Here is a 23916-nt window from a genome sequence, read left to right on the forward strand (position 1 = left end):
ATATATATATATATATTAAATACTAATAATAATTAAATATAATATATTTTTAAAATTGATTTGATGTTTTCTAAATTTTAAACTTAACACAATTTCCAACACAATCAACACACCCCTGGGTGCCATTAGCACCCCCTAATTTATATTTTTCTAGAGGGAAGACCGCCTTTTTTTTGGCGTTTTGGAATATGAGAGAAAGCACACCACACGGATCATGATCTAGAAAGACGCTTTCACCGTCCGATCAAAATCAATCAAACGACTCTCATCAACTTTTAATCTTTCGACACGAACCGCCTCACTCCAACAACCCCCCAAAACTTTCAAATCCCCCCGCTACCTATAAAACCTCCCAACCCCACCGTCTTCCACCATCCCCTCCATCCCTAAAAAACACAAACCCTAATCTAAAATCTCGCATCCCCTGTTTCGAAAATGTCAGGCCGTGGAAAGGGAGGTAAAGGATTGGGAAAGGGAGGTGCTAAACGTCACCGGAAAGTTCTTCGTGATAACATTCAGGGAATCACCAAACCAGCTATTCGAAGGCTGGCCCGTAGAGGCGGTGTTAAGCGTATCAGTGGTTTGATCTACGAGGAGACCCGTGGAGTTCTCAAGATCTTTCTAGAGAATGTGATCAGAGACGCCGTGACATACACCGAGCACGCTCGCCGGAAAACGGTAACTGCCATGGATGTGGTTTACGCTTTGAAAAGGCAAGGCCGTACCCTTTACGGGTTCGGTGGCTAAGTTCAGAAATAGTTTCCGTAATCGAAATAGTCATCGTAAGACTTGTAAGTTTTTTTTTTTTGGTTGGATTACAATCTAAGCGGATGTATCCTTCTTGGGTGTACGGTTTTATGTTGTTAGAAATGATTTTTGTAATCAATTGAAATATATGCTTCAAGTTATTGCGTTAGTTCCCAAAGCTTTAGTTGCGAGCATTATATCGTAATTAATGGAATTTCACGAGACACCGATGAAAGAATGCTTAAAAGAGGATTTCACTTGGTTTACAACTAAATAATTATCATCCCGCTGCATTATTCACTGGACCAACCACCATCTAGCTAGTCACCGAAACTCTTGTTATGGATAATATCCTGCGACACATAACAAAATAAAAATGCTTCATCACTAAATGTGGAGATTGTAGATACGGAGGAAAACTTGGAAGAAATCAAAGACATCCAAAACCTACAACACCGCTGACTAACTATATTAACGTCATCTGCTCAACATTAGATGATGATGAATACGCCATTGATAACGAACCTTGAAGATTGGTGATGATAAAGAAAATGAAAACCTAGAGGGTTGAAGATCAATTTTTTTTATTAACTTGGATATCAAATCCGTTATGCGAGCCAACTAATCTTAAGACGACTACCTGTTTTTGGAGTTATCATATTTGAACCTCCGTGGCCACAAGGAGATTTTTGTTTTTCATTGGATTTAAACCTAGGACCTCCTGCCATTTTTAACCTTTGAAGTTAAGCTCAAACCAATCAGGCACCATCTTTGTGATTGGAGATCAATTTATAATACATACATATAGTGTAACTACATAGAAATTGAAATACGAATTCTAATATCCCGATTTTAATGTTTCGTTTTTTTATCTCTGTTGATGTTATAATACGATGCTATATGATTTTAAAAAGATGATAATGTTTTTATATTTGAATAAAATCCCGATTTTAATGTTTCGTTTTTTTATCTCTGTTGATGTTATAATACGATGCTATGTGATTTTAAAAAGATGATAATGTTTTTATATTTGAATAAAATATAAATTTGAAAATCTCATAAAAAATTGTGTAATTTATTTAATTCAATTTTTTATTACAATTTAATTTCAGTTTAATAACGAAATAATTTATTTTCGGTTTAACAATATGATTTTTTTATAAAGATAATAATTAAGTATTTTGTTAGAATTCAATGATTATAATAGTATTATATTTTAGATTTTTTATATTAAAAATGAGATGTTTATCTTATATTTGATTATGTTTATCTGTAGTTGGTTACACGAATTCAAATATAAAGTTATAATAAGTTAAACTTATGCACAATTTACTTATAATCTTATATTTTAAGTAATAGAGTTGGGTTCCAGTAAAAATAAAAGTTATGGTGAGAAACATAAGAATAAATCTCCACTGTTAGATCAATTCTAGTTGAATGTCAACGTTAATGAGGCACATCAAGATGCACAGATCAAATCCCTTGTAATCGTAATTCATAGATGAACATAAGATTAAAAGGATTAAAAGTTCAGATATCTTCTTACGTTTCTCACACCATCTTTTACTTTAAGTAATATGCATCAATAAAAAATACTTAATGCATACAAAATGATTTTTAAGAGTTTTTAATCAAATATTTTATATAGTATAGATAAGGATGTAAATAATAAGTTTTAGAATGTCCGAACATTTACTTATTAAAAAAAAGATTGTTGAGTGACTTAATCACTCAAAGATGTTAAAGTCTGTTACGTTCTTGTAAACTTTTCCCTTTTATTACTAATTTGTAAAAAAAAAGTGAAAATATATGAAATGAAATTGTAATAGAAGAAATTTTGAAGTATATCTCAATGACTCAATTTTGAAAATCATAGTCATAAAAACTTGAAAGTTTTTGTTGCAAATTAATTTCGAAATAATGTTCTTTTTTCTACAAAAAAAAAGAGTCTGGGCTTGGTCTAGAACCGGGCCACAGGGATGAAAATGGCAATTTCAGAACCACAGGGATGAAAATAACAATTTCAGAACCACATGGATGAAAATGACAATTTCAGAACCACATGGATGAAAATCACAATTTTTAACAAACCACGTAACCAAAAAACATAACTTACTCCAAATTATGTGATGTTGAACAAGACATGAGATTGAATTGAAATAAAACTACCAAAGATAATTTTTGAAGGTGAAAAACTGGAGGATTCTAAACCAACTTCATTGAACACAAATACCATCTTAATCTTATAGAATTGAAAGGTAGAGACTCATTCAAAGGAGAACTGGCTAGTTTGTGGTAACCGTGAGATCCAATCTCAACCACAAATCAATAGATAAATTAGAAAATTTATAATTTTGGTAATTTTTAATTAAAATTTTAATGCAAGTCCATTTTAGGTATTTTCTCTCCTCTCTCCTCTCTTCTCTCTCCGTCCCTGTCTTCCAGCCACCGTCCTCCGGTTATACCACAGTGTGATACTCAAGCACATATAAGATGTATTGTGATACCACTATGTTACATATCCGATCGACCGCACAAACGACCACAGTGTGATACCCAATCACATATAAGATGCATTGTGATACCACTGTGGTATCACCGGAGGACGGTGGCCGGGGGACGGAGAGGAGAGAAAATACCTAACATGTCCTTGCATTAAAATTTTAATTAAAAATTACCAAAATTAAAAATTACCAAAATTATAAATTTCCTAATTTATCTATTAATTTGTAGTTGAGATTGGACCTCACGATTACCATAAACTAATTAATTCTTATTTGATTAAGCCCCTTGAAAGATAATCTATAAAAAAAATCATAAAATAACAGTGAGAATGAAGAAATCCGATCAGAGGATGGAACTCGTCAGGCAATCAATTGAGACAAGACTACGAGAGAAGCAACACATCATTTAGATTAGAGCAAATGTGCAACAAGGCTAACAACATATGCTATAGAGTTGGGCTGTTGGGGGAAGTAAAGAGGCCCAAACAATCGAGTAAACTCTGAACAGCCCTGCCAGATCAAGTCAGCATATCAGGTTGTTGGAAGTTGGAACGATTATAATTGGGCCTGGCCCAATAACTGTGGGTTGACATTATTTTGTATCAACTAGATCAGGGATTCTCTTGGGTTTCTGTGATCTTCTTCATGAGCTCAAGGGCCATTTGTATAGATTTAATTTCAAAACACTAACTGTGAGTTTCCTAATTGTTTTGACCAAAGCAAAGCTGATTCTAAAAGGCAACTTAGGGGTTATTTGGTTGATTTTTCATTAAATCTTACAAGAATATAGTTGTCCATAGATTAAAATAATTTTTGTTCAGAAGGACTTTTTCATAGATAGAAGTTTGTTTTTTAATTGGAAGAGGCAAGTTTGAAAAGAATTTGGTTTTATGCACAAAGCTCCCCCCTAAAATTTACTGAACAAGTCATTTTCTATAGTATTAAGCCAGAATCATACAGTCACGTGTAGCTGACAAGATAAGTTGTCAGTCCCATTAAACTTATTAAACATACCCTTGTTTGACCAAAGGTAAACCAAATTACTAGGCAACTAACAACACACAAGAGGCAACAAGGTGAAGCACTGAATATAAGGTTATAGAACAAACCAAAAGGTAATATCATAAGTTTCTCACATAGAAAGAAACACATAACAAAATATTTGCCCAAGATCACTGAATTTGCTACTTAGGTAAATGAAAACGATAAAAAAGTACCAATATCACTGAAAAATAACACTTCAACGACAAACCGGAAACATATCATAGGTAGCAGAAAGTAACACATACCCCACAAGCTATTAACATCTCTCTTGAGCAAAGAAGGCAATGATCGTAATAGGACTTCGACTTCAATTGCAGTGGCAGTGACAGCAGCAGCAGTGTTTTAATTGGCTCGACTTTTGAAAACATCAAGATCCATCTCTGTGGGGTCGGTTGCTTGAAGCTCCACCTGAATTCCATCAAGTTCCCTCTTGAATCGATCCTTGGAGCTAGCGTAAATCATTTTGCTTCTCACCCTTGCAGTGTCAGGGGACCTTTGCAAGTCGATACATACAGATAGACAAAAATATTATGTTTAGAACATGATGTTTCTAAGTTAGGCCACGTTTGACAACCATAAAGCTAGATTTTTTTAACTTATTGAAAAAACCCATTTAACATAAGCTAGCCTTTTGAAACGCTACTTCAAGTAGCATTTCAATAAGCTCTAGAGGGTAATTTCCACTTCCTTTTCCCAATTATGCCCCTTATACTTCTCTGATTATTTTTTAACACGTCCTTTTAAGTCATTTTACATTACTAGTTTATCAACTAGCTTATCAGCCAAACAACTTGTCTGCCAAACATAGCCTTAAACAGGAAGGAGATAGTAAAGCGTATAAAGTTGATTTCAAAGTCTTGTACTACCAGGCAATGAAAAAGATCCTGCTCTTTTGGCAGTTCTCTGCCGTCACAAAGTCATAGTCAAAGACAGCATATCGACACTCGGTAGCAGGTAGGGAAGCAGCRAAATCRTCGTGGCTTTGAGTTGGCTCACCAACCTTTTCCACAATGACTTCCTTTTGTTTCTCCTCGATCTTAAATATTATATAACGGAAGGTTCTTTTTGCCTTCAACTCCATAAATTTTAGTTTGCATTCATCATGCACAGCCATCCCAGATGCAGCATTAGCCTATACACAATGAAAGTTTATACACTATTAGAAGAGGTTGTGATTGTTGACGGCATACAACATCCATGAGTTGATTAGGACCATTACATCTATGTAAATATTAATTGTAAAAAGGAGCAGATATTAACCCATGTAAATTTAGTGAAAATTACTGAAAAGGAAGTCTTGAACAATTCTAGATTGGGTCACCAGAGTTTCATTTTCTAAATGTAGAAAATAAATGAAAAAACAGTAAGTTTGATCCTGAACAAGTGACATGTAATGGAAGTATAAGTGGTTTATGTTTTCTGATGATAGGTCTATGCCAGACGGATCCTGTGAAATTGGCAAACACCAAGAAATAGAATGACACGAAATACTTGGTGCAAAGCACAACACTTGCAGCTCGTTCAGATGCAGTGGTTACTAAAAAGTCATGATCTTGGCTAAAGAAAAGCAATGTGAAATTGAAAACATACAAATTCATCAACTTACATTATAGATTGGTTCAAACACTAAAACCAGATGTAGCCGGCTTGTTGCACCATTTTTATGTTCTCAGTTCCCCTTGGTCATTGAAGAACAGAGAATAATACTACAAAACTCGAAAGATGGAACTCCTAGACAAGGGTTCTGGCAAAATCTAACTTGTGCTTAGCATCTATTAGAAAAGGATGGCATAAAGCAGAAAGATCCTAGTCCTACCACTGCCAACAAAAATATTCAAACTGGGGTTATTACATGCAGGCTTACAGACCTTCATCAAATTACAAAGTCCTTATTTAAGATTATGAGTGGAACACCTTTCAACAAAATTTCTTAGGGAGCCACCAAAACTATTAACTTGATCGGACTAGTATAAGATGCCAATCATCTTTAAGAAGAAGATGCCAATCATCTTTAAGAAGAAGATGCCAAATATTGGAGGATAGAGATTGCACAGATAGGATATGGTAAGGATTTGTGGCAAGATAGAAGTTGCAAATCTTCCTATGAAACAAAAAAGGTGCTTGGTGTTCGTTGTCTAGAGAATAAATGTTCCAAAGCAACAGCTAGGCTACAAAAAATTTCAGCACATAATGAAAGCAAGAAATTCAAGTTAACAAACGACTCCCATGGAGACAGAGTTATCAACAAATCTGCAACCATGGCCCTAGCAATACTAGCGTGAGAACTTCAACTCAAAACCAATTGCACAAAGTGGAGTAACCCAAAAGCATATGTACTCATAAAATAAGTTGTATATCCCGATGTCAGAGTATTGGTCCGCATCCTCCCCTCTCCCGATGTGTAGCCCCGTTTACAAGGTTTAGACATGGACAAATCCTCTTAAACACACAAAATGTGAATGTTGATGTTTGTGCATGCTATGCATGTGGGATATAACTTGCTTTGTTGTCATATTAAACCTCTAGGGTTTCAAGAGAAAGCCAATTACTAATGGAGGATTAACCTGCAATAAAATATGGTAGATCAAAAATTTCAAGTCTTGGCCGAAATGAGACTAGTAAAACTGTTATACTCCCCTCATTTTTACCCTAGTGTCAAGTAGTTAAGGCATACACGGTAGCACATAACATGAATTTGAACTATTGAGGCAAAAAGAGGTTATGGCAGGAAGGTGTATTTTTCTAATTGTATCAAATCCCATTGTCATTGCACAATTTTTTTAGAAAAATGTGAACAGAATTATTGTGCAAAAACATAAAAAGTACAAAAATATAAAGTAAACAATAATAGAAGCATATGACATGCGGTTTTGACAAAAAAGTATAATATTTCGTCACCTTATGGCACATTTCTCCCTAACTCATGGCACATAGATTGTAATAGATCCAAGCTAGGACTCTCCTATACAGCTATGCCTGGATCAGTCAGATCTAACCTCACTTAAGTAAATAAGAATATGTAATTGACAAATTGAATCTGGATCCAGACCATTACCTGAATTAGCCATATAATTTATTTCTGATTACCAATAAAAAATTCCAAAACGATAGCCTTTTGGTACAAATATTAGCACTTCTCCATACAAACATTAAAATTAACAAGCTCCTCCACAAGAGACGAGCGAAATGGAAGTTATAATAGACTTGTCCCTATCTAAGCTAGCGAAACAATAACCAGACAAACTCGATTGTACTCGAAGATAAACAAGAATCAAGCAACTTCATAATAAAATTAAAAGCTACGCAATCCATAAGTCAACCTCAAAATCTCATCATAAATCAGATCCAAATCCCAAAAGTAACTTCTTGAAAACAAATCTGGATCCATTAACAACTCTAGGGTTTCAAATACACCAAAACTGAGCATATAACAGATCAAATGTCAAACAACAAAAAACCAAACAATTCAAGGCATTCTCATAGAAACACATGCATCGATTGAGAACCAACCAATCAGTAAACAATCGACTAAAGCAAGAAAAATAATAAGATACAGATATATGATGTAAACAAGTCAACCAAAGTAAAACTGTAAGAGAGATGTTGTTTGAAGAGATTAACCATGGCGGCAGACGATTGATCGGAGAAGATCGAGTCGATAAATTAAGAGAATGGTAGAGAGAGAAATTTTTGAAGAAGGGGATATGAGTAGAACAGAAGCGTGAGAGATGAAGCTGCTGATGGAAAAGACTTTTGGGGGTGCGCACGAAGATAATAAACAGAGAGATTCGGGGCCTCGCTATATCGGTGGTTACCCTCCTCTCTCATCTGAAAATATCATTTTTAAGTTTCGTATATTACACTTCAACCCCTAACATTATCATTAATTACAAATGAACCCATATTACTCGCTTAATTGGCGATCCAACGTATCAGGATTTTTGCCTACGGTTACACCACAAAGGCCCGTAAAGTCGTCCGATATGTTTTAGATGAATTCCATCATTTTGGGGAATTTTTTTTAAGTCTTTCGTTGATTTCGAAAGGTCTTTAAGTTTTTTGGTTGATTTCAGAATACTTTTTTCAGTTTTTGGTTGATATTCCTTGTATTTTCTTATATTCTGATTCACCCTTCAAAATTTAGCGGTTATGCCTTTCATATTGTAGAAAGTTATACTTATGCAAAATAGAAGGGTAATATCGTAATGCAGCGAGATATATCTCGATTTTAATGTTTTATTTTATTCAACGTCAATATAATACAATTTTATGTGGTTTTTAAAAAACAATAATATTTTTATTTTTAAATGAAATATAAACTTAAAAAAAAATATTGATATTAGTATTAAATTAATTATTTAAAAGTCATCAGTTTCCATGTAATTTTTTTAATTCATTTTTTTATTATAACTTAATTTAGACTTAATAACAAAAAAATTTTGTTTAATAATATAATTTCATAAGAATGATAATTAAGTATTCTGTTAAAACTCAATGATTATCCTAATTATATTTTATTTTTTATATTTAAAATAAGATGTTTATCTTGTATTTGATTATGTTTATATACAGTTAGTTACATGAATTCAAAAAATAGAGCTTTAATAATTTGTATGTACGCACAATTTACTTGTAATGTTGAATTTTAAGTAATATATATCAATAAACAGTACTTCATGCGTAATAAATGATTTTTAAGAGTTTTGTCAAATGATTTATAATATAATATAAATTTTATTATAATTTAATTTAGACCTAATAACAAGGTAATTTATTTTTATCAATAATATAATTTTATAAGGATGATAATTAAGTATTCGTCAAAACTCAATGATTATCTTAATTATATTTTAATTTTTTTATATTTAATATGAGATGTTTATCCTATATTTGATTATATATATCCGCAGTTAGTTGCATGAATTCAAAAATAGAGCTTTAATAATTTGTACGCACGCACAATTTACTTGTAATATTGAATTTTAAGTAATATGTATTAATAAACAGTATATCATGCATAAAAAATGATTTTTAAGAGTATTTGTCAAATGTTTTATAATATAGTATAGACAAGTTGAACGGGTGTACGAGATTTCTCTTTAGGCTTAATAGGTCTGCTTCTACACTTAGGGGACGGTTTACATAAAAAGATTAAATATCACTAGAACGTAAAAAATTAATATGAGTCAATGAAAAAATCTAAAAGAATCTATTTGAAAATGTATATGTAAACTGACATTACAAATTATTCATATAGGTTCACATATACATCTTCAAATAAATTTTTCAATATCTCGCATAGTTAACTTTCTTATTTGCTAACAGTTATGACCAAATGCTAAATTCAATAGTAATTTGTGATCATTGTTAAACGTACTGTTAAAATAACAATTATTAGACCCCACTTTCTTACTCATTTTTGAGCAAGCTGTTATGCATAAAATTTAACAAAGTTAATTATATTTGTGTATACAATATCCAAAATAATATCATTCAAGGTGTTTTTTTTTTTTTGTCCGGGGGACCATATATCTATAGCTAGGGTTTTATTTTTACAAAAATACTATTGCTTTTTTTTTTTCAATCAAGCAGTCTATCAAGGTGTGTTTGGTATACTGAATAGCACTATTCAAAGTAGAATAAATATCATTGTTCCATGTATGTTGGGACTTTTATGTGGAGCAGATAGAAACATGGTACCAACCCTATATTTTGCCAATATACATTTAAAATAAAACTTAATTCATTTTTAAACATCAAGTATATCTCCATCTTTATATTTTATTTATTTTTTAAATTTTATTTATTAAATTTTATCATTTTAAACATTCACATTACTATATTAGATAAAATAATCAAAATATATAAATAACTCATTAAGAATGATTTGACCATTTTACCAGTCGTCATTGTCAAGTTATATCTTATCAAATATTGAATAGCTGTACTATCTTTTTTATCATGTTTTGTCATGTTTTGTCTCGATACCAAACACACCCTAATACCAATTATTGTCGGTGGACAAATATGTAACTTTCAAACATTCGAAACAAATCTGATTCAAGATAAATACAACAAAATTAGGGTGTATTATAAAAATAGTCCCCTGAAGATACAAGTAACTTGAGAATTTGATCCCTTGTAAAATTTTACACAAAAAATAAATCCATATTATGTATGTAAAAAATTCATAAAAGCCCGGGAAACTATCTTATTTTGACTGATTAAGTCATTGAACTATTTTTTTGAATGAAAAAACTATTAATTTTTTTTCATTTTGAATGATTAAGTCTCTAATTTTTTTTAATAAATAAAGCATCAAACTTTTAAAAAATGGTTATCTACATCATTTTTACAAAAAAAAAAAAACTACATGTAACCGACTAAAAATATCTTAAAAGTACAAAAAACCTAAATTAATTTACTGTTTCTAAACCTTACGTCCTTTAAACTCATCGCAAACAATGGTATCACTCCCACTCGTCACTCCATGTCACCTCATCGTTGTTCATTCTTCATATCGGCTATCGTACTATTGGCCTCTACAATCAACCTCCCTCTTTTTGATCTATTTTAAGGGGTTATAAGTAGTTTCATTTTAAGCCATTTTTAGTTTGTCACAGGCAGTGTTTTTTTTTTTTTTTTTTGTAAAAATGATGTAAGTAACCATTTAAAATGAGAAAGTTTATTGGTTTTCATTTAAAGAAATAGTTAAGGGACTTAATAATTCAAAATGTTTACGAAACAACATGATTAGTTGACCTGTTCATGTTCAAAATGTTTTTTATTTTTTAGTATAATTCATTGTAAACCAATTATGAATCGTTCAAAACAGTATGGTAAAACAATTATTTCATGGATACATTTACAACCAATAATTGGAGGACCCATTATTTTTGTCGAGTGAAGACACTTTTAAGGTAGATCAAATGTCTATAAAGTCGTTCGATGTGTTTCTAATCGAATTCCATCTTTTCAACGGATTTTTAATTGATTTTGAGGGAATTTTTTTTAGTTTTTTTACTAATTTCGAGATACCTTTTTTTATTCATTTCGAGGTATTCTTTTTAGATTTTTGGTTGATATTTCTTGTATTTTCTAATATCCCGAAACACCCCAGTTATTAACGAGTGCATTTTTCATACCTCAAAGAAAATCTTATTTGTGAAAATAAGTCGAACGGGTGCACAGGAGCCCACTTGGATATACATAGGTCTGCACCTAGGTCAAAACTCATCTGATGAATGGTCCAAAAACAGGTTTGTTCAATTCAAGTGTAATAGACGAATACATGGACAACCGTGAATTAGACGATTCAGATATTAATTTTACAAAATAAAAAAGAATAAAAGAAATTATTTGCACAAATCATCAATATGGATATTAGAACTTATGACTCATGATGGTGACCACTAACCATCACGCTAAGTAGTGATGGAGATTGAAAGGGTATTATGAAAAAGAAAATATCAAACCTTTTAAAAGCGAACCGTAATATCATTCAATTACAAATATTTACTGTCAGGTTGGATATTGAATCTTTTTTATAAACCAAAATTTGTAAACCATGCAGTTTAGCATGAGGTGAACCCTATTAAGTCAATCATAAAAATATGATTTGATTTTGATCTGTTTGTACAATTTTTAGTATGTTATACACATTAAACTGTTAACTAGTAAAATCAAATCTAAATATAGTTTAAAATACAAGTAAAACACAACCATGGTTAGATGCTCTATTAATTAAATCAAATAAGCACATTATATCTCACTCGAAGGTAAGATCTAGAATGGCAAGAACATGGACGGACCTCATGTGGTGGCATGGGTGGCACGTGCCACCGTATTATTTTACGGTCGAAGGGTAAAAAATTTAGGTTTGTTAACGGTGCTACCGTATCGTTTTAGAAGGTGCTACCGTATTTCCCTGAAATCCAAATGGTGCAACTAAAACCCAAACAAAACAAAGCCCAAATAACCAAAACCATATTTTTTGTAATTATTTTTGGGTATATATTGATCGTTTTCAAAAGATAAAGACGCGTCGGGTACAAGTTTAGGAGTTATTTATTGGTAATTAGGGCTGTAAACGAACCGAACGAACACGAACGGAGGCTTGTTCATGTTCGTTCGTTTAACTTAACTGAATAAACGAACGAACATGAACGGTAAACGAACGAAAATCTTTGTGTTCGTGTTCGTTTGTTTAGAAATAAGGTGTGTTCGTGTTCGCTTATGTTCGTTTGTAAACATGCTAAACGAACGTAAACGAACGAACGGGCTAAACGAACATAAATAAATATTATTTGAATTCAAAGTAAATAAATAGAAGATAATATATTAAACTTAATATATAAACGAACATAAACAAACGAATATAAACGAACATAAATGAACGAACGAGACTCTTGTTCATGTTCGTTCGTTTAACTAAACGAACAAAAAAATAATAATTCATGTTCGTTCATTTATTAAATAAACGAACATAAACGAACTTCCCGCCGAACGGTTCACGAACTTCTCGCCGAATGGTTCACGAACGGTTTTTGAACTTTCGGTTCGTTTACAGCCCTATCGGTACTATAAAAACCATATTTTTTGTAATTATTTTTAGATGTATATTATAGTATATTAATTATATGGTGTCACCGTTAAAAAAAATTCTGGGTCCGTCCCTGGATAAGAAGTACGCAGATCCGACATTTGCTTTTTATGAAAAAATGGCATACATACTCAAATGAAGTTAACAACACCAACCGTAACAAGGGTGTTTCAACTGAGCATCTAATATTCTAAATAATCTTTATATTATCCATTGCAGATGTCTAATACGTAACTAAACAACCTTTTCTAACAAACCTCTCATCTAATGTGACGTTTTTCAGACATACCTTTGTGTCCATCAGTATTGATGGTACAACCATAACCAATATGAAAACGAACTTTCATAACAAATACTGGTTTTTTGATGTGAATTGGTTATCTTTAATTGTATTTTCTCAATTTTTTGTTTTAACAACATTATATGATATTGCCATAATTGGTCTCATGATTCACATTATAATCTAACAAATCATAATAGGTGGTGGTTTTCTTTTATGGTAGGGAGGGGTGGAACATGCATTTGGCACATTATGGACCACCACTTTTGAATTGAATAGTATTAGCAAAAAGTGGTCATAAATAATATTTTTCTAAAAGATATATAAAAACGTTGTTGTTTTTTACTGGTTTGTTAAATATTTATTGTTTTTATCGGATAAGAGATGCTTACTCGATAAAAGATTATGGTCTTTACAGCAACCTTACCGTGCCATTTTGTTAACTCATGATCTTACTTGGTGAGTGAGGATGATGACTCTTACTTGATCAACACTTACCAGGAAAGAGATGTTGATATCATGTTACTTGGTAATTTATTTTTTATTTTTTTACTCTTGTATTCTTAAGATCCCCTCAGTCATTTTTTACGGTTCCCCCCAGTGACCCACTCTGTTTTGACGAAAACCCTACTTCCTCTTTTAACTTTCATTATCCTTGTATCTTGTTATCGCTAGTTCTTGCAATCATGCTATAATGATAACATTGGTCGATGGTTTTGTTAATATATCTCAACTTCTTGTTTTTTAGTTTAAATATAAATCAACTCACCTAACATTATTTTTACATATATTCAAACTAATTCATCTGGAAGAAATTATATAAATTAACTAATATTTTAATTTGTTACTCAACGTTAACCGATATGGTATAAAAATAATTGAAACTTACCTTATTTGATTAACCAAACCGTTTAACAAGTAAACCGGATAACTCAAAACCATTTTGGTTTGGATGAGTTATTCGGTTTACTAGGAACCCCAATCATCTAAATCTTTGATCTGTCACTGACCGTGACTCATACCATAAAATAAGCGAAAGCGAAATAGTTACCCAAATCGTGTTATAAATTATATAAAAATTGAACTAATTATGTTCTTATTGTTACTTTAATGAATCAATTAAAACTTAATAAGCTTCATTCCAATGCGAATATTAAATGATGAACATTATTATTATAAAAAAAAAGTAAATTACAAATTTTATTGTTTGTTAATAATCTCGATTTTCATTTTTGTGGTTTAGAAATTGTGATTTTCGTACTTATAATTTATTGTTATTTTTGTCCCTTAACTAATTCATACATTTAAGTACAATGAACCAAAACAGTAAAAATTATAAACCGTAGGGACCAAAACACCAATAATTTATAAATCATAAGAACAAAAATAACAATAAACTACAAACCATAGGGACAAAAACGGTCATTTCTAAACCACAAAGATAAAAATAAATATTTTTAACAAACCATATAGACTAGACACATATATAATTTACTCTGAAAACAATAACAAAAACACGAAATTAAAAATCGATAAAACAAATTGTGATCATGAAAGGAAAATGGATCAAATGTGATTTTAATTTGATGAATGCAAAACCATCTTTTTAATAAATCAAAAGTTCGTTAATTTAATTAAAATCCCACTTATTTTTATATATCTAAATTAACTGAAATTATTAGGTTGGGTATTATGTTCGGTTCACGATATCATTTAAAATTTTTATTGATTAATATATAAATCAAATTAATAATGCAATTATTTAATATAATCTGTTCATATAGTCAACACCACTAACTCATCACTCTTATATGAATTAAGGAAGATATAGTTCAAATAGTTGTTTTTTAAAGAGGGTTTTATCTTTTAGCCAACTTTGCTTTTATATTTATCAAAATAATCATAGGTCTGCAAAACATTAGGTCCACAATTGCGAACCCAGCTAAACAACAATTTTTTTTTACACTTTATGGCCCTGTCCGTAATTTACTATGTCCGCAATTGCAAATTTGCCCCCTAGAGTTTTGATATTTACACTTTCTACACAGGTTCGCAATTATGGACTGTCGTTTTGCGAACCTACATGTGTAGGTCGCGGGTAAAACCCTAATCGAATCATTTCTTGGGAAGGAGTCGTTTTTTGGAAAACTTTGACCCTACTAGGTCCACAACCAGTATAAGAAACCATCTCCCTTCCATTTCTTATTCTTATATAAATACAAAAGAAGTGGGGTCCAAAAATTGCACGGAAAAGCTTTCTCCGCAAAAAAAAATGTACCTATTTTTCGATTATTTTCCACGTCAGGAACCTCGTATTTTCCGCAATGGCTCGTGAGGTAAGTTTTTCTTTCCCTTGTATGTATATAAACTGTTTTTGAGCTCGATGCTGATTGTAACGAAATTGAATTATACATTAACACTAAAATTGGAGATATATAAAGCTTGTTTATAAGCTTCAACTTGAGATTGATTAACTTGTTTTAAATCAAGTTGCGTCAAACATTGGAGTTATGAACTAAATTGGTCAAGTTAAATGGATTTTATTTTGTGTTTGAGATATACTCAAGCTCGATAATTGTTGAGCAGTTGAAGCTCGAGTGGCTTAATAAAAGGTCTTACTGTTAATATCCCTATGTTACACCTTGTTTTTAATCAGATCGTGCATGACTTAAGATATTTGCAATATTGCTACAGAAAAAAAGACTTCCAAAATATCATCACCAACTTAAAACATCTAAATTACGAGCTCAAAGAGAGGTGTATTTTGGGTTAAAAGTGACATATCAAGGAGAGATGTATACCAAAATAATGATGACATAATCAACAAAATGTAAAAACTAGGTTTTGATCAAATTCTTAACTGTTGTCGCATTCTTCTGATGTGATGAATAGTTTTTATCGCATCCTTGTGAGGAGTATGTTTGTCGCATCCTTGTGATGCAACAAGTTGACTTATCGCATCAGTGTGATGCAACAAGTTAGGTTTATTGCATCATACATTAATCGTAAAATTCGAGATACATAAAGTTTGCTATAAGCTTCAATTCGAGATTGATTGTCTTGTTCTAAATCAAGTTTTCAAATAAGTTGCGTCAAACATTGGAGTTATGAAACTCAACTGGTTAAGTTAAATTGGTTTTATTTCGTGTTTGAGATCTATTCAAGTTCGAGAATTGTTGAGCAGCTGAAGCTTGAGTGGCTCGATAAAAGGTCTTATTGTTACACCCTGTTTTTAATAGAATCATGCATGACTTAAAACATTCGCAGTATTGCAACAGAAAAAAAAACACTTCTAAAACATCGTCACCAACTTAAACATCTAAATTATGAGCTGAAAAGCTAATAAACTAAATTAAATAATACAGTTCAACTTTAAATACTATAAATCATAATGGTCCCTAACATACATCCTCACTTTCAACATTGTCTATTCTCGAGACACACCCTTGAACTACTTTTGTTGCTTATGTGATTCGTTTTCTCTACCAAACTCACAATTTTTTTCTAACAATATATTTAGGCAAAACAGTTAATTATCGACAACTCTAACCAGTCCCACATGAAACCCGTCTCTAATGATACCAATATGATGGACCATTTTTTTGCTCACTTACCCCCTCGAGTTGGGGGGGGGGGGGGGGTGACCATTTGTCAACTGAGTTATACGCCCAAGGCTTTGACAATGTATAGTTTTTGCCATTTTGATCCCCATTAGATCAGATAGTCTTCTCCAAATAATTTCGGCTCCTATTTCTTGTAACCTAGGGCTGACAACGGGTAGGATAAGGATTATTATGTTACTATGTCCATTTAAAAAAACGGCTAATCAAACAAATGATTATCGATCTCATAAACTCTTATCCATACCATACACTACCTAATAAATTAGGGAGTAACAAAACAAGTAATGGATAAATGGTAAAACAATTTAATTTAAACTATAAATAATATAGTTAAACCATAAACATATAAATAAAAACCATATAAGTAATTATTTTATGTCTACTTTGTCTTGGTAAACATTTTAACATTACTCTAAATATAATTATAGTATAATTTTCTAAAAACCATATAAAAATTGTAAGACAACACTTTTCGTTGTATTTATTTTTCTTGCTCTTTTTTGGTTTTCATTTAATCATCATGAACTATTTTACTCAGTAAATTATTAAAAAATTAAATTACACGTTATTATACAACACATATGATAGGATTATATATATATATGTATATATATATATATATATATGGACGATCATACGAAAAGCTAACTAAATTACGAGAAGTCGAGAAAAAATACGAGCTACATAATCCATTAATTAAAAATAACATAATTTGTTTAGAATTTAAGATAATTTTCATTTTGAATTGGATAAATCTTTAAAATTTTAATTATATATTTTAGATTTATTTATCTTTTAATTTAATAAATTTATATTATTTTATAAAGTTTTATATAACTTTTTTTTTCTTTCTAAATATACTTTGATACTTTTTTTTTTTCAAAACTTTCATCAAATATCATATATGATATCGATTTAACTCATAATCTTTTCATTATTTTTCCTCTAATTTTTTAATTAACGTTTTGAATCACATGTGATAAACTTCGTTTAACATATGATATAATTACATATCACATATGATATATATATATATAATCCACTGTGTGAATTTTTGTACATATCACATATGATAATCTACGTCTGAATATAAGTGACATATTATCACATGTGATATATTTATATCACAAAAAATATATATAAATGTAAATATATGTATATACAATCACATACTATTAACAAAAATATTTACGATAATTACATATAATTAATAAAAATATCTATAATTATCACTTATAAATTGATCGTATATATCACATTAGATATTAAATGAAAATTATGAAATTATTTTATTAAAAGTGTATCTAATTTATTTTATATAAAACTTGATAGAAAAATTATTAATTAATTAAAATTAATAAAATAACAAATTTAAAAGATAAAATGAGATTTTTAATAATTTATTTAATTCAAAATAATAATTATCCTTATTTCAAAAATCAATTTTGATTTTTATTTATGATATATTTTAATTAATGAAAAAACGTTATTTATTTACACCCTTATTGAACGGATGGAAACATATAAGATTAAGGGGCCGTTTACCAAACACTTACTCGGGTAAGCGCTTACCAAGTGACATTACATCACCGGATGAATATAATAAGGACCAACAATCTTACCCGGTAAGAGTGAGACAAGGACCAAGAGTCTTACCCGGTAAGTGAGGGAGACGACTCTTACCCCGGTAAGCGCTTACCGGGTAAATTGTTACATGCGATGTCGTTTTTGGTGGACTAAAATCTTACTTAATTGGTAAGTAAATAATAGTGTTAAATTTTACGGGTAAGCACTTACCGGGTAAGTATTTGGTAAACAGCCCCTAAGAGGTTTACCTTTATCCATTTACAACCCTATTCCAACTTTCACGAAGATGTTCTATTTTCAACGTATATAAGCATTTCAGTCCATCGACTTTTGTTTAAGCAACTATTAGTCCCTTAAAATGTAACAATTTCCGGTTTTGATCCATGGAAAATTGGTTATGCAATTATTAGTCCCTTAAAATGTAATCATTTCCATATTAATCCATGGACTTTGGCTCTTTAATTTTTCAAGCATTTACTCAATTACTCTTTTGGTCAATAGGCTTTACTTGTTTTATTAGTTTGGTGATGTTTCACTCATATGCAAGTATTTTTAGAAGTATAGTTGGTATCTCTCTATATAATAGAGAAAACTAAAATGTCTTTGCTTGTAAGTTTATCAAAATTGGCAATTTAAACAATTTTTTAATAAATGAAATATGAATTTACATATCATAATTGTATAATCCGTAAACTAGAATATCGTTACATTCATAAAGATTTCAACCAGTAATGCATTTGGTACATTGGACAAGGACATGACAGAGATTCCTGTCCCATGTTTGACATGAATTTTATGTGGAACAATTAGGGACATAGTGAAACAAAGTGGAACAGACATGTTCCACCCCTACCCCATAAAACAAGGTGGAACGGACTTATATTTTACCAATATAACCTAAAAATAAAACTTAATATTCTTTCAAAACATCAAATAGGTCTTTTTTTTTTACATTTTATTCAATATTTAAATTTTATTTATTGTATTTTATGTTTCTTAAACTTTCATTTATTGCCCACAAAATATTATTTACCGAATCAACCGAAAGGAGAGGAGCGATAGCAACTCACCAGAAAGCAACTAGCTGTTGCCTTGCTCTCTATATTTTTATTAATTTATGTAATTTATTATATATTAATGATAATAAATAATGTAGAAAATAGATAAAATAAAAATAGAAAAGTACATAAACTTTTTATTTGGTGTCATTTTAATTGTTTTGACAAAAACTTCAAATGATATATTTTGTTATAAAAAATAATTATTCTATTATGATTTAATGAATTACATAAATTAATTAAAATAAACAACTCATCAGGGGTAAATTGGTCATTTTATTTGTTATGTTCTGTTCAGTTTTATCTTACGAAACGTTGAACAATTGTCATGTCCTGTCATGTCCTGTCTGGACACCAAACACACCCTAAATGTTCATAGGAAACAAGGCCGACATAAGGGGAAAGGGGGATTAAGGGTGCACAGTAACCCAATCAACTCGACCACCCAACCCAACAAACCATTGAACTAGGTTGAGATTGTTTAGTGCCTTAAAACTGGCCAACCCAACCCGATCATCCCCACACTCCTTAAAAAGTCAAAACTCTTAAAAAAACTGTGGATTTTTTTTAAATATTTCTGAATTCCCATATTAGAAAAACAAGAAAACCATGGCTTCACAGTTAGATAAATGACTTTTACAACAAACATTAACAATCCATGAATGAAAATAGCATGTATGTGTCTGCTGTTTAAAGATAACAACAACATGAAGACATGGATCTATCAGGCACTAGGGTTGATTGCAAAATAAATGATTAAAACTTAAGGCATAAAAAACATCAAAATTGAAGACATCTAAAACGATCATTGTCGATTGACACATTTTTTTTGGTTCAATCCATTTTATGTAATATGGTAACAAAGTTTCAACCCAATCTGCATGGTTTGGACGGGATTGTGTTGAAAATTTTCAAACTAAAATGTTAAATTGGGTTGTTTGCATGCCTTCACGACCAATCCAACTCATGTTCACCCCTAAGAAAGACGTAAAGGAAAACACTTATTTCTAATAAAGCAAATTGAGAAATAGAATAAGTTTTCAGAAAACAAAACATGGAGTCTATTTGATATACAAGGGGTGTTTGGGATTGCTTATTTGAAACAATTTATGCTTTTCTACAAAATCACTTGTCAACTTATTATAAGTCAGGATGATTTAATTTATTTAAAAACTCCTTATTACCGGTTTGACACCGGTATAGGTTGTTTATCCAAATACTCAAAAGTGTTTATTACCGGTGCCATACCGGAATAAGTCACTAAATTGTTTTAAAAGCAATCCCAAACACCCCTATAACTCAATACTAAGGAGTGTTTGAGATTGCTTATAAAAACAACTTATTGACTTATTCCGGTGTGACACTAGTAATAAGCACTTTTGAGTGTTTGGATATTCAATTTATACCGGTGTCAAACCGGTAATAAGAAGTTTTTAAATAAGTTAAACCCTTCTGATTTATAATAAATTGATAAATACTTTTATAAAAAAACATAAATTATTTCAAATAAACAATCAACACCCCTAATCATAAAAACTCAAATTTCCCATATATTAAACATAGAAAGTCTAATCTGTGAAACGAAATGGGCTAGGGGTTTGATGTAATTTAATAACTCCCCTCTCACGCCCTTTTAAGAGCCCAAACCCTAATTCATATTTCACTCTGTAATCCCTCGCACGCCGCTGCCATTTGCGCTCCGAGGTAAACCCTTGCTCTATCACTCTCTCTCTATCTCTATTGATTCAGCTATGATTCTATTGCTTGCGGAGTTAATCTTATCTTTTCTTGTTGGAACTTGGAATTATAAGTTTCTGATATGTTTCGTCTTTTCGTGACCAACTCGTTTATTTAATTCAGTTTTTTCTTATTTGATTTTGTTTATTGGAGATATGATTTAGATACCTGAATGATTTGATCTCTTGGTGCTTGGAGATGTGAGTTAGTTTTAGCAAACGAAGAACATGCTATTGCTGGTTAATATATTTGATGAAATTGTTTTATTGCTAGCTTATACCAGTTTCAGGACATAATGCATGATCTTGCGTATTAAGGTTATTTCTATGCCTGTATTTTGGTTAAATTGGCAGTTAATGTCTGTGTAACATGTGTTGATGAGTGTGTGTTTGGTTGTCTGTGCGGAATTGTGGTTTTTCAAAGAAACAAATGGATGGTTATTTACAAGTATGTTAGGGTCTTCAAAGGTTATTGAAATTGGGTATTTCCGCCTTTGGAAGAAGCAAGCAGTTTAGTGTTTACATTCTACAAATCAAATCTGTATGTTCAGACCTGGTTAAAGGTTGGTACCAATATAGATTGTTACTTTTGTGAGTTTGCATCAGAATTAGTTTTGCATGACTATATCTGTATCAAAATTAGCCAATTCAAATGGGGTTTTTTTGGCTTGACATGGATTGAATCAGAAACCTATGATGAATTGATTGAAAATTTGGAACATTTTTGTGGTAAAAACGTGTCATCAAGATTGTATCTTGATTAGCTAAATTGCGCAGCATGTTTTTTTAAAATGATACAAGAAGTGCCAATGTATAGTACCTGTTGAAATTGAGCTTCCACTAGTTTATTTTGGAGTTAGTAAATACCAGTGTTCAAAATGGCGTAAGATGCCCCTCTGCCGATTTGGTAAGGTGCATAGCATTTGTGTAAGGCGTTGCTCACTCCATTGCGTGGTTTTTTTAACAAGACTGTTTTTTCAATTTTTCAATTTTTTTAACGTGTGTTTTTACATTTTTAACCTTATATTTTTACAAAAACTTAGTTAATCACGTCACTCACGGTTAAAAATGTAAAACTCTTCCAATTCTATTTTGAATATTTCATCACAAACTTTTTATGTAAAACTAGTTAATTTATATGTAGCGTGAAAGGCTCAAGGGTTGAGGTTGCCGCCACACCTCATGCCATTTTGAACCTTGATAAATACTAAACCTTATTATGATATCTGAGTTGTTACATTGTTTTACATGGCTGGTTTCCAGGCTCTGAGAACCAAACCGTTTAAAAAACCATACGAGTTCCAAGTACTTTTTAGTATTTGCAAGCAATTATATATATTTATGGTTGCTTTCATTTGTTTTCTTGCAGCATTTTGAATTTGTGAGGATGGTGAGGGTTAGTGTTCTGAATGATGCTCTTAAGTGCATGTACAATGCTGAGAAGAGAGGCAAGAGACAGGTCATGATTAGGCCTTCTTCAAAAGTTATTGTCAAGTTTCTTCTGGTTATGCAAAAGCACGGTATGCCTCTTGAATTCTTCCTCTAGAAATTCTTGAAAACAATTTTTTTCCCAATTGATGTAAGTATGTATCTTGTACCCATTTTGGCCCATAACCTGCTGATGTGGATATCCGTTTACAAAAGGTTTAAGGTTAAAATGGATGATAAAACTTGACATCCACATTATTCAATGTTACTAAATCAGCATGCTATCTGTAAAAAATGGTTGAGGAAAATAGTTATTTGTTACACTAAATAGAAAATAAGGCAATTTTCGTCGTATTTTGATACATTTTCTCCATAATACAGTAGTTATTTGTTGGTGTATTACATGATGGTGTGTTCCTAATTTCCTATAATCTCGCCTGCAGGTTACATCGGTGAGTTTGAGTACGTCGATGACCACCGATCCGGTAAGATTGTGGTTGAATTGAATGGGAGATTGAACAAATGTGGGGTTATCAGTCCTCGATTTGATGTTGGTGTCAAGGAAATTGAACCATGGACCGCTAGACTTCTTCCTTCAAGACAAGTTAGTTTTCTAACCTTCAACTTATATTCATTATGAATAGAAGGAATTGCATTTAGAACAAATAACTGAATGCACAATTATTCATCATGTAGTTTGGGTACATTGTATTGACTACTTCTGCTGGAATTATGGATCATGAAGAAGCCAGGAGGAAGAATGTTGGTGGTAAAGTGCTTGGTTTCTTTTACTAATAAAAGCATGATATTTTGATGGTTGACTTTTGTGTTTTTGAGATTGAATTTTGTCGAGGCAACCATGGTTTCGGTTTTGTTTCATCGAAGGTGTTGTTTGTCATCTTGTGACTTGTTTTATTTCACAGTTTTTTATAAGAAACATTTCTGGTATGAGGTATTTGTATTGTGGTTATAGTTGCACTCGTTTGGATTGATTTCAAAAATCCAACAAATAAGCTAATTCTTTTAAGGAAATGGCCACAATCCAGGTTTTATTTATGGCCAAACTGGGCCTGGTCTGGTCCGGTCCGGTCCATGACCGATTGCGACTGGTTTTGGCATGACGCCTCCAAGACCAGTTACGAGTTTTATGGGAATTAGTGATAGCCAAACCGGCCCGGCCCGGCCTTGGACCGCTGGAGGACCGGGACGTATTCCTCATCTTCGTAAAGACTAAACAAACTTGGTAAATGGGTTTTGACATATTTGTTAATTTGTTGCAAAACCGAACAGATTCGTAAAAAATTCAA

General features: G+C 31.4%; 3 protein-coding genes across 3 annotated transcripts; 2 read left to right on the forward strand and 1 right to left on the reverse strand.

The window, feature by feature from the left end:
* The first annotated feature begins 361 nt into the window (after positions 1 to 361).
* Positions 362 to 912, forward strand: LOC112512517 (histone H4). The gene has a single exon (XM_025118516.1). It carries the CDS (start codon positions 436 to 438, stop codon positions 745 to 747), a length of 312 nt encoding a protein of 103 aa, XP_024974284.1. The 5' UTR covers positions 362 to 435; the 3' UTR covers positions 748 to 912.
* Positions 913 to 4318: 3406 nt separating this feature from the next.
* On the reverse strand, positions 4319 to 8115 carry LOC112512389 (actin-depolymerizing factor 1-like). Its single transcript, XM_025118329.1, has 3 exons — positions 7917 to 8115; positions 5162 to 5427; positions 4319 to 4788 (listed from the first exon to the last, which is right to left on the reverse strand). The coding sequence occupies exons 1-3, from the start codon at positions 7917 to 7919 to the stop codon at positions 4638 to 4640; spliced, it is 420 nt and encodes a 139-aa protein (XP_024974097.1). The 5' UTR covers positions 7920 to 8115; the 3' UTR covers positions 4319 to 4637.
* A 12920-nt stretch (positions 8116 to 21035) lies between these two features.
* Positions 21036 to 23587, forward strand: LOC112512494 (40S ribosomal protein S15a). Its single transcript, XM_025118485.1, has 4 exons — positions 21036 to 21149; positions 22551 to 22701; positions 23053 to 23213; positions 23306 to 23587. The coding sequence occupies exons 2-4, from the start codon at positions 22569 to 22571 to the stop codon at positions 23402 to 23404; spliced, it is 393 nt and encodes a 130-aa protein (XP_024974253.1). The 5' UTR covers positions 21036 to 21149; positions 22551 to 22568; the 3' UTR covers positions 23405 to 23587.
* The last annotated feature ends 329 nt before the right edge of the window (positions 23588 to 23916 follow it).

The sequence above is a fragment of the Cynara cardunculus genome (genome assembly GCF_001531365.2).
Source record: "Cynara cardunculus var. scolymus isolate 2C chromosome LG 5, CcrdV1, whole genome shotgun sequence".
Taxonomy (NCBI): Eukaryota; Viridiplantae; Streptophyta; class Magnoliopsida; order Asterales; family Asteraceae; genus Cynara; species Cynara cardunculus.

Excerpts from the sequence above, each read along its gene's own strand:
- LOC112512517 (XM_025118516.1), top strand. The coding sequence starts at position 436 with ATGTCAGGCCGTGGAAAGGGAGGTAAAGGATTGGGAAAGGGAGGTGCT.
- LOC112512494 (XM_025118485.1), top strand. The coding sequence starts at position 22,569 with ATGGTGAGGGTTAGTGTTCTGAATGATGCTCTTAAGTGCATGTACAAT. Across the intron at positions 22,702-23,052 it reads TCTGGTTATGCAAAAGCACG|GTTACATCGGTGAGTTTGAG; the intron begins GTATGCCTCTTG and ends TCTCGCCTGCAG. Across the intron at positions 23,214-23,305 it reads GACTTCTTCCTTCAAGACAA|TTTGGGTACATTGTATTGAC; the intron begins GTTAGTTTTCTA and ends TTCATCATGTAG.